Here is a 12,070-nt window from a genome sequence, read left to right as displayed (position 1 = left end):
AACGCTTTGAATGATATCATATAAAGTTTTGACATGATTCTTTGGCATTTTCCTTTAGTTCAGAAATTATTGTTTCAAAGTCAGTCAGGAGGGTATAAAGCTCTTTTCTTTATTTTTCCATCTTTAACAAATGATAGAACCTGTACATATTTAGTCCAGAAGCATTAGATCTCTGCCTTTTCTCTTTATCACAAATTGTTTCTCCATTTATAAATCAGTCCTATATAAAGTTGCATATGTTCATCTCTTTGAAGTGCTTTAAAATCTCTGGAAAATATTGAACTTCTATCGGGACATAATTGGAGAAAATTTACAGTGCTAATATTTCTTATCACTTTTGTCAAATTTCAATTTCTAATTTCAATTTTTTTTGTCAATTTTCTTCAAGCAGTTTTGAATCTATAGTTTTGTGTGGAATTACATCCAGGCTTTGTTTCTGAAGCATATAAGTCTAAGTGCTATTGCTATTTTAAGGGAAACAGTATGTCCAGTCTCAAAGCCACAAAATAAAACAATATATTAATAAATCCCCACTCCACACCTTCTGAATTTTTAATATGCCAATTTTATTTATAAATGATGATTTGCCACATTATTTTCTCTAACTTCTTAAGACCATTTACATGACAGTATAATAAACCTTACAATTAGCACATAATATGTTGCAACATTGTTTTCTAGAAAAAGAAAGGGATAGGAAGAGAGAAAATGTTGAGAGAATTTACAAACTGTGAAAGTACTGGGTTTATTAGGCTTGAAACTAATAGTGCTTCAGGATTTTTTTTCTTGCATTTCTTAGTTTGATTTCCTATTTTAAGTTGCATTCCAGAGGTGGGATTCAGCAGGTTCTGATCAGTTCTGGAGAACCAGTAGCGGAAATTTTGACTGGTTCAGAGAATTGGTAGTAAAAATTCTGACTGGCCCATCTATTCTCTGCCTCCCAGGTTCCAGCTGATCGGGAGGAAATGGGGATTTTGCAATAACCTTCCCCTGGAGTGGGGTGGGAATGGAGATTTTACAGTATCCTTCCCCTGCCACACCCGCCACGCCACGCCCACTAAGCCACACCGACGGAACTGGTGGTAAAAAATTTGAAACCCACCACTGTTGCATTCCTTCTTTTTGTTTTGCAGGCAGTGATATGGTAGTGACTGAGCAAAGCGGCATTCATATTGTGACATCTCCCTATCAGATCTACTTCACAAAAACCCCCAAATATTTCAAGCCAGGAATGCCATATGAACTGACGGTAATAGAAATGGAAGTCTCTTATTTTGTCAAAGAACCACCTTAACAATATCCTCCTCCACCTTACTGGGCTTCTGAAGAGCTGTCCAGACTTGGTTGTTCGAGATGCATATGGAGGCTTCAGTTTACCTCAGGGTTGACTCTGCCACTGTAGAATGATCAATTGATTGGTATTTGTACATTGGATGTTTCCTGTAATGTATCTGCATAGAACATACAGTATAAATTACAAAAAAAAGCTTTAGTAAATCAATTTCTAAGCCGCTGGAGTAACTTTGAGTGACTTGGGCAGCCATATAAATCTTTTAAATAAATAATAGTTAAATAAACTGATTTAAATTCAGAGGAAGCTGCCATGTTCCATGCTGAATCATCTCTTCTGGATTATTTTAGGTGTATGTTACCAACCCTGACGGCTCACCAGCTGCCAATGTACCAGTAGTATCAGAGGCCATTCATTCTGAGGGAACCACTTTGAGCGATGGGACTGCTAAGCTCATCCTGAACACACCACTGAACATTCAAAGCCTACCGATCACTGTAAGTCACTCTGACATTCTGTTAAATCCCATTCAATATGCTGATGAGAGGGAATGTCGTGAGGAGGTGGATTCCCAGCAGGGAGAAAAGCATTGCAGAGGAATAAGAGATAACTCAGACTGGACTTTTTTGTGAGAGAAATAGGGTGAAGACAGCCTTCCTAATAGTTCTCAGAGTATTTTGTAGATACAGATAGTAGACTCCTCAGTTTGCCAAGATTTTGTCTATAAGTTTGAAAGCAATAAAGAACTCAATTTGGGAAAAGTGTTATTCTTGATTTTGGGCCTGACATCTATGTTGGAACCTAGGGCCATCACAGTCTGGTGTGCAAATTGTGCACCATCCAATGGAATGACCTGAAGAGACAACTGTCAGTTGCCAGTTACAAAGAAATTGAAGGAGATACAGTGTCAGTAACATAAGCTCACCCTCTTTGCCCATACACAGTCTGAGAGCAGAGGCAGACCTAGCAGGCCTATGCATTGTGGAATTCTGCACAATGGCACCTTGGATGCCAGCAGCAGCTCTGCTGTTGCTCAAAAGGGAACAAGTGATGCAATCTTCATCTGTTTGCTGTGATGCAAACTCCATTTTTATTGCACTTTTGCAGGATAGTCCACATAGCTATGAAAGGCAAATCAAGAAATATACGCTGTGAAGTCCCTATGCACATTGTGTCACTGGAGAGTCATCTTGGCTAGGAATGGACTTGAATACATTATGTATACCTGTTAGTGTAAGGGATATCATTGTGTATTTATTTATTTATTTAATTTTATTTATTGGATTTTTATACCGCCCTTCTCCCGAAGGACTCAGGGTGGTTCACAGCCAAGATAAAACAGCAATAATATACAAATAAAACAATAGTTAAAAAACTTATTAGATATAAGGCCAGATTAAAACATTTAAAACCGTAAAACCCCATAAAATTTATATCAAATATTAAAAGCTATTTAAAATTCCTATGCCAGTCCTGCGCGAATAAACAGATAAGTCTTCAGCTCGCGGCGGAAGGTCCGAAGGTCAGGCAGTTGACGAAGTCCAGGGGGAAGTTCATTCCAGAGGGTGGCAGCCCCCACAGAGAAGGCCCTTCCCCTGGGGGCTGCCAGCCGACATTGCTTGGTGGACGGCACCCTGAGAAGTCCCTCTCTGTGCGAGTACGAGTTGGTGGGAGGCATTCGGTAGCAGTAGGCGGTCCTGTAAGAACCCTGGCCCTAAGCCATGGAGCGCTTTAAAGGTAGTAACCAAAATCTTGAAGTGCACCCGAAAGACCACAGGTAGCCAGTGCAGACTGCGCAGGAGTGTTACATGGGAGCCACGTGCGGCTCCCTCTATCACCTGCGCAGCTGCATTCTGAACCAACTGGAGCTTCCAGGTGCTCTTCAAGGGGAGCCCCATGTAGAGAGCATTGCAGTAGTCCAAGCGAGAGGTAACAAGAGCATGAGTGACCGTGCATAGGGCATCCCGGTCAAGGAAGGGGCGCAACTGGCGAATCAGGCGAACCTGATAAAAAGCTCTCCTGGAGACGGTCGTCAAGTGATCTTCAAAAGACAACCGCCCATCCAGGAGAACGCCTAAGTTGCGCACCCTCTCCACCGGGGCCAATGATTCGCCCCCAACAGTCAGCCGTGGCTGCAGCTGACTGTACCGGGGTGCCGGCATCCACAGCCACTCCGTCTTGGAGGGATTGAGCTTGAGCCTGTTTCTCCCCATCCAGACCCGTACGGCTTCCAGACACCGGGACAGTACTTCGATAGCTTCGTTGGGGTGGCCTGGGGTGGAAAAGTACAGCTGCGTGTCGTCAGCGTACAGTTGGTACCTCACCCCAAAGCCATTGATGATCTCACCCAGCGGCTTCATATAGATGTTGAACAGGAGAGGCAAGAGAATCAACCCCTACGGCACCCCACATGTGAGGCGCCTCGCGGTCGATCTCTGCCCCCCTGCCAACACTGTCTGCGACTGGTCAGAGAGATAGGAGGAGAACCACTGATAAACGGTGCCTCCCACTCCCAGACTCCCCAGCCGGTGCAGCAGGATACCATGGTTGATGGTATCAAAAGCCGCTGAGAGGTCTAATAGGACCAGGGCAGAGGAACAACCCCTGTCCCTGTCCCTCCAGAGATCATCAACCAACTGGACGATAATTTCCCAAAACAGCTGGGTCCAGGGAAGGCTTCTTAAGGAGGGGTCTCACCACCACCTCTTTCAAGGCGGCAGGGAAAACCCCTTCCAACAAAGAAGCATTGATAATCCCCCGGAGCCAGCCTCATGTCACCTCCTGCGTGGCCAGCACCAACCAGGAGGGGCACGGGTCCAGTAAACATGTGGTGACATTCAACCTCCCCAACAACCTGTCCATGTTCTCGGGAGTCACAGGGTCAAATCCATCCCAAACAGTCTCAACAAGACGAGTCTCCGACCTCTCACCTGGATCTACCCAATTTTGATCCAGCCCATCCCGAAGCTGAACGATTTTATCGTATAGATAACCACTAAACTCCTCGGCACGGCCCTGTAAGGGGTCCTCCTGCACCTCCTGTTGAAGGAGAGAGCGGGTCACCCGAAACAGGACGGCCGGGCGGTTATCTGCCGACGCAATGAGGGAGGAAACGTAAAAATGCTTCACTTCCCTCAATGCCACTAAGTAGGTCCTACTATAAGACCTAACTAGTGTCCGGTCAGCTTCGGAACGGCTGGATCTCCAGGCACTCTCTAGGCGTCTTCTCCGGCATTTCATCTCCCTCAGCTCCTTGGAGAACCAAGGAGCTGGTTGAGATCTACGCCGGGTTAGAGGCCGCAAAGGCACGACCCGGTCTAAAGCCCCAGCCGCGGCCAGTTCCCAGGCCGCAACTAGTTCTTCAGCCGTGCCGTGGGCCAGATCCTCATGGAACGGCCCAAGCTCCGTCAGGAACCTCTCTGGGTCCATCAGGCGCCTGGGACGGAACCAACGTATTGGTCCTGTCTCCCTGCGGTGTTGAGTGGTGGTCCAAAAGTCCAGGCAAAGGAGAAAATGATCTGACCATGATAAAGGCTTGGTCACTAAATCTCCTAAATCCAGATCATTTAACCACTGTCCAGAGATAAAAATCAGATCCAGTGTGCCTCCCCCAATGTGAGTAGGGCCATCAACTATTTGTGTCAGGTCCAAGGCCGTCATGGAGGCCATGAACTTCCGGGCCGCCATCGATGACAAGCCGGTCGATGGCAAGTTGAAGTCCCCCATGACCATAAGTCTGGGGGTCTCAACCACCACCCCGGCAAGCACCTCCAACAGCTCGGGCAGGGCTGTAGTCACGCAGCAAGGAGCCAGGTACGTGATCAACAAGCCCATCTGAACCCTATGACCCCACTTCACAAAGAGGGATTCACAACCGGCTATCTGAGGTACAGTGGTCTCCCTCGGTTCTAGACTTTCCCTGATAACAACTGCCCCCCCCTACCTTGGGCCCTCGGTTGATGGAATGCTCGGAAACCCGGTGGGCACATTTCGACAAGGGGAACTCCCCCTTCCGTGCCCAACCAGGTCTCCGTAATGCCCATAAGGTTCGCGGACCCCCCCGTATAAGATCACAAATTAGGGGGGCTTTGTTAATCACGGACCATGCATTGCACAGCATCAACCGAAGGCCCAAGCTCTGAGGATCCTGGTTGCCCGGGGAACGGGAGAAGTCTGAAGGGCCGGGGCGCGCGATCGCTTTTAAACAGCGAGCGCGCGCCCCCAGGGATCGATACGGCCCCTCATTTCTGCCATATCTGCCCCTCCCACTTACTGTACAAATGGAACCACCCTCACAACCAGGAACATCATCCTCCCCCGTTACCTTCGGACCTGTTAAAAAAACTGTGAGCGCGCGCAGGAACTGCCCCCCCCCCCGGCAGGCTACCCCCAACACCCGCCCTTTCCCTCCCTCCCCTTAAAAATTCCCTATCTAAAAATCCCCACAGGTTCTTTCTAGATGCATGCCACCTCTGTGGGTCCCAAGACCCGTCATTGAGGCCGGCCCTCGGTAATGTGGGGGGCCATTCCTGCGAGGCGGGGGCACCTCGCAGGCGCAAGAGTTCACATGAGGAATACCGCATGAAGATAAGAATCGGCGAAAAAAATGGCTCCATCTCAGGATTGGCAAGAATGTTAATACTAAGATAGTTCTCCAGTTAAGGACGGGCATAAGATGAAAAACAATGGACAGTCTCGATGGTATAATCCCGGTCAATCCAAGGTCTTAATTAGGTCAGATAATTATAAGATCTTAAATCCAGGATAAAATATAAAGTACTATAAGTCTGTCCAAAGCCAAGTCCAAAAAACATGGAGTAAGGGGGGTGGGTTGGTGCTTCCGTTGCCGCCGTCGGTATCATTCTGCTGTCCTCAGACAAGTCTCCCATCTGTTCCCAAATAGGTGTAGTGTATAGGTTGATATCTGTATATTTGGGTCTATTGCTATATTGATATCTGTATATTTGGGTGTATTGAGTTGAGTGTAATATAATAACAATCTTTCTTCATCTTTTTTTCTTTTTACAAGGATCACCTGTAAAAGTCAGCTGATCATGGTATATTGTGTGGTCTGGTGATATCTATAAAAAGAAAGGAAGGTGGGGAAATAAATGGCCTCGGGCAGCTCCTAATGCCCTGGGTAAAGTTTGTTTTTTAAGGGAAAACAAATAGAAAATATATCCCGTGGATAAATGCCACTGAAAATAAAGTGATTTCTTCTCTTTTCTCAGTATTAAGAAGTAGCGATGCTCTTTCACAGGAACAATGATTTTTGCAAGTCTCTGAGTTGGTTTGGCATTAAACATCCCATTTGCTTTTTGTAGCCAGTTCATCATCCCATCTGATCCTCAGGCTGCAATTCTCTTTGCAATTGTTTTATTCAATAGCTCTGCCCACTCTCCAAATCCCAATTATAATACACTCATAGTAACACAGAGCTCTTTTTTAATCTTAAAGATGCAGATCAAATAACAGGATCTCAGATATATATTTTTTTATGAAAACAGGATGCCAGCCAGTTCCTTGCTAGCCATTACTGTATTCTTTCAGCAGTCTTCATGTGGACATCACTAAATGCCAGCCTTAAAAGGAGTCATAGTAACTTCCTAATTAGGTTACTGCTTCATATGTACCCTGTGTAGGTTAGAACCAAACATGGAGAGCTCCCAAGAGAACGCCAGGCAACAAAGTCCATGACAGCCACAGCCTACCAAACCCAGGGAGGATCTGGAAACTATCTTCATGTAGCCATTACATCTGCAGAAATTAAGCCCGGAGATAACTTACCTGTCAATTTCAATGTGAGGGGCAATGCAAATTCGCTGAACCAGATCCAATATTTCACATACCTCGTAAGTATTATAGACCTGGAGGAAATCCAAGGGCTGCATTTCAATTCATATTGTAGTCTTGAAGCCACTGGCTTAATCTATCATTTCTAACTTTTCCATTAATCAGTATTTGTTCACCCTCAGATATTGACTAAGGGGAAGATTTTCAAGGTTGGCAGGCAACCCAAGGGAGCTGGGCAGAATCTGGTAACCATGACTCTGCGTATCACTCCAGATCTCATCCCTTCCTTCCGGTTTGTGGCTTACTACGTAGTGGAAAACACTGAAATTGTGGCTGATTCTGTCTGGGTGGATGTGAAGGATACCTGCATGGGAACGGTAAGTCAAACTTCCCAGTAGCTTTCTTAGCAGTCATGGGAAACACCTTATTGTAGCTGCATCAGAAGTGCATAAATCAGATGTGCTTATTTTAAAGCATTTTCATGATATTTTCCCCAAACATTTATTTCTATTCAATAGAGAAAGCCAACTATTTTACCCTGAACTGGCAATTTTGCTATCTGTTAGAGATTTGAGCTGTTCTTTGCTTTGTATAAACAGTTGGTTGTGAAAGGAGCATCTTCCAGAGACAATCGAATACAAAAGCCAGGAGCTTCAATGAAAATCAAATTGGAAGGGGATCCAGGTGCTCGGGTCGGTCTTGTGGCTGTGGACAAAGCAGTATATGTTCTCAATGATAAATATAAGATTAGCCAAGCTAAGGTAAGGCCAGACATTTCTTAAGCTACAAACACTCAGCTTTCAAGAGCTTTCTGACATATAGTACTGAAGAAGAACATTTTTTTTTCTATGATGTGCACTAGATATGGGACACAATAGAAAAGAGTGACTTTGGCTGTACAGCTGGCAGCGGCCAGAATAATCTGGGTGTGTTTGAAGATGCTGGACTGACTCTGACAACCAGCACTAGTCTCAACACCAAACAAAGATCAGGTATTTTGGGGATGGATGCTAATGTCTGGGAGATGGCAGAGATTTTCCAATCCATTTAGAAGCCAAGAGAAGAGCATTTGCCCCGTCAAATACTACTGGCATCATATGGGAATCAATTCACAAGGACCTAAGCAAATAGTCAAGGCTCACTGCAGAGTCACTTGGTTGAGATGGGCAGTTTAGAAAAGAAAGAAAGAAACGAAGGAAGGAAGGAAGGAAGGAAGAGAAAGAAAGAAAGAAAGAAAGAAAGAAAGAAAGAAAGAAAGAAAGAAAGAAAGAAAGAAAACATATTGTTTTCAGCGTGTACTGGAGGAACTACCTCCAGAAAATAGTGGAAGAAATTCCAGCAAACAAAAAGATTTATTCATATTTATATATTTCAGAAAGGAGGAAGAAATGATAGACTCATACTTATGCCTAAGTAATACATGATATAAGCATAAACATTCATAATTAAGAAACCTCATGTTACTTCTACACTTACTATGTTCAAGAAGGAATTAATGTATTAATAAAAGAAACGTATCAGTTTGGTTGCCATAGAAATCTTGGTCAGGTTTACAGAGAACCAGGCACTTCAAGGTTGCCTTTTTCATATGCCAATTAGCACACCTTCCTTTTACGTTTCTCTTTTGCTAAAATGTCCCATTTCAGTGGCCAGAATATTGGCCACTGAGTTCTTGAACTGCATGCAATGGTTCCAACATCTTCTACCAAATGATGACTCAAATTGTAGGACAAATTCCAGATCACTGTTTCTAAGGACAATATCAGAGGAGGGAATTATAATGCAGGATATCTACTTTATGATTTTAAGAGGGACCTACCTTACTAAACTTTCTTCCTTACTGCAGCTTCCCAGCACTAAAGTGAACTTTCTATTAACACATCCAAATAACACATAATTAAGGCTTCAGACTGCATTCCCAATCTATTTTAAATGGGAGAAAGTCCCATAGAAGGCAGCAGAACTCCTTTACTGTAAAACGATTGTAAAATTAATCTTCACAGGAATTAGTGCTGAACGTTATCTTCTTACTTTAAAGAATAATTGTTCCTACCTCTTCTCCCCTGCCTTGTTCAGATGCAAAATGTCCTCAGCCTGCAAATCGGAGGCGTCGCAGCTCTGTTTTGCTGCTTGACAGCAAGGCAAGCAAAGGTATGTGACAAATAATGAAGTCTCTGTTTACTCTGAGGTAAAAAAATAAAACTGCAGTCCATTTGCATTTATTGAATCAGTCAGGAAATGAATAAAGGAATGGAGGAAGATTATCCCTCTTTCTGTTGTTTCTCAAGCAAAAGGGTAGAAAATTAATAATCTCTAATAAATAGAATCATTCTTAACTTATCAATAACTTTGAGTGCTTGAATTCTGAGTGCAATGTGGGCAGTACTTAAATGGCCCAATAGTTTAATGTAGAATCTACAGTAACTGGTTCCAGCTAAAGAGATTACACTTGATAGACAAAAATTTTAAGCATTGATCGCAGCACTGATCAAGAATTGTTCTTGAGGAGGAGGAAGTAAGCAATGGCAGGGAACTACAAGCAGCTCCCAAACCAGGAACTTCTGTGGGGATGCCTGCATATCAACATGGCAGTTATAGGGTTTCAACCATCCCCTTCCTAAAGACATCCATGTCCCAAAGCCTTTTTTGTAACTTATGAATCACCAGGACCATAAAAAACAACAGTAGAACACCTAGAACTGATGTCCTTTATTTCAGGAGAAAGCTAAGAATAAATGTGTTTAACCGTATAGTAAGCTTAAAACACAAATTATGGATTTATAAATGTAACTAAAAAAAACACATTCAAAATTTAAAATTTTTTGTTTCCCCTGTACTGGTGATATAATTAATTATTTGCTTAATTTCAAAAAATAATAAATAGTACAAAGTAAAATAAAGTTGCTATTCCTAGAGAGATCAGTAAACCTCCTATTTAGTGGCCAAGGAAATGTTCTACAGGCAGGTGTTGAACTGTTGAACTTCAGAGAGCGTTCCGTCCATAGAAGCCTTGGGGGTAAACACTGAAAGCCTCCAAATTATTATTATTACTTTTGCCTGTTATGAGAATGGGAGAATTCTGTTGAAGAATAATTATATTAATTGTTTTTAATTTTAATTACATTGAAATACAAACTAAGTGAAACAAATTGGGTTTCTCCTTGGTTTACCCAGTAGTTTTTAGGAGCATGCCCCTCCCCCCCTCCCTGCATACCATCCAAAGGCCAAGGGGAGCTAATGCAGAACAACCAGCGCCATGAGAAGCTGGCCATGACTCTCAGCTAGAAATGAATTGGTGACTGGATTGGGGCCATCACCTTCCTCAAGCAGACCCCAATTCCTTCCCCTGCCCAAGGGACCTAAACAAGGTGCATACTCAGGATTTGTCATTTGGACTCCTCCATATGCAAGATTGCAGGATGGCTTGGTTGAAAGAAGAGATATAACTAAAGAAAAGGGCCTTTAGGCGAATTAAATCCCATGTTTCTTCCAGGAGCTGGTGATGGCTTACTCAAGCCTCCTAGTAGTACCTAGAATACTCTTTTTAAGAGTTTGAGATCCATTGCAACATTTAATTGATTTTCAAAAACAGAACATAAGTTTGAATGTTCTGGCAAAACTGCAGATGCAGTAATAAGTCATAAAGCAATCTTATGAAAATGACAGTCCCTAATAACTACAGTAGTGAAAAGTCAAAGGATGTTCAGCTGTTCCAACTGTCTGGGACAAGATAAACAACTAACTCATTTGATTAATTTATGTAGATATTCATTGTCTCTTGTTTCCCTTTATGCCTATGACTATGAGAAATAGGATTGTCTAATGTTTCACAAATTTTGCATATTTTAGCGGCACAGTTTCAGGATCAAGACCTACGTAAATGCTGTGAAGATGGCATGCATGAGAACCCCATGGGGTACAGTTGTGAAAAGCGTGCAAAATATATCCAGGAGGGAGATGCCTGTAAGGCCGCCTTCCTTGAATGCTGTCACTACATCAAAGGGATCCGAGATGAAAACAAACGGGAGAGTGAGTTGTTTCTGGCAAGAAGTAAGTAGCAGGTTCTGGGTTAATTCACCAATACCTGGAAAACGTGGCACATAATAGCATTACCAAGGTTGAAAACCCACTTGGAGTATATTGTTATTATTAGGTATTTATATGTCATTGTTGCTAATTTATAGCTGAGCTTTACTGCAAAATATAGTTCTGTAATTGCAGGAGGACATTAAAAGTTGAATTGAATGAGACCTCACTTGTGGGAATCACATCACACCCAGCCTCCCAGTCCCTGGGCTGTCTCAGCTCCCATCAAGGTTAGGTCTATACAGCATGGAGCTCAGGGGTGGGTTCTAAATTTTTTACTACTGGTTCTGTGGGCGTGGCTTATTTTGTGGGTGTGGCTTGATGGTCATGTGACAGTGGGTGTAGCTTGATGGTCATATGACTGGGTAGGCGTGGCCAATTCAATGTCTCTCATGGCAAGGGGTACCTCGCCTGGCCCCTCCCCTCCCAGCCATTCTTTGTCACACCCAGCCTCAACGTATCTATAGTTCTGCAAAAATGTTGTTCACCTTTTTTCAACTTTATTATCTACATACTATAGATCAGAGGTCTCCAAACTTGGCTACTTTAAGACTTATGGACTTCAACTCCCAGAATTCCTCAGCCAGCTTTGCTGTCTTAAAGTCTTAAAGTGGCCAAGGTTAGAGACCTCTGCTATAGATGCACTTTCATGGACCACTGAAAGGAGGAAATGGCTCACATGCTTTGCCCAACAGTGTGTTAGGCAACAGTCTTTTAAGGGGCTGCTAGAAAGAAGGTGGGGGAAGTATTTTCCAAAGCACCAGAAGACAAAACAAGAAGCAATGGATGGAAACTCAACAAAGAGAGAAGCAACCTAAAACTAAGGACAAACTTCCTGACAATGTGAACCTATATAGTTTCAGTCATAATTTCACATATAAAATAGCCATTCATGTAATA

At 43.3% G+C, this 12,070-nt stretch overlaps 1 protein-coding gene across 1 annotated transcript in view; it reads left to right on the top strand.

Annotated features, from left to right (window-relative positions):
• Positions 1–12,070, top strand: part of LOC131192129 (A.superbus venom factor 1) — an 81,865-nt gene that overhangs the window by 22,647 nt on the left and 47,148 nt on the right. The window contains exons 10-17 of the mRNA XM_058170976.1: positions 1,134–1,249; positions 1,642–1,788; positions 6,934–7,143; positions 7,267–7,461; positions 7,684–7,845; positions 7,947–8,076; positions 9,161–9,235; positions 10,934–11,134. Coding sequence (XP_058026959.1) covers positions 1,134–1,249; positions 1,642–1,788; positions 6,934–7,143; positions 7,267–7,461; positions 7,684–7,845; positions 7,947–8,076; positions 9,161–9,235; positions 10,934–11,134 — 1,236 coding nt within the window. The remainder of the gene's footprint in view (positions 1–1,133; positions 1,250–1,641; positions 1,789–6,933; positions 7,144–7,266; positions 7,462–7,683; positions 7,846–7,946; positions 8,077–9,160; positions 9,236–10,933; positions 11,135–12,070) is intronic.

This window comes from Ahaetulla prasina, chromosome 2 (assembly GCF_028640845.1).
Source record: "Ahaetulla prasina isolate Xishuangbanna chromosome 2, ASM2864084v1, whole genome shotgun sequence".
Taxonomy (NCBI): Eukaryota; Metazoa; Chordata; class Lepidosauria; order Squamata; family Colubridae; genus Ahaetulla; species Ahaetulla prasina.
Note: the sequence above shows the minus strand (reverse complement) of the source record. Positions and strands in the feature narration are given on the sequence as shown.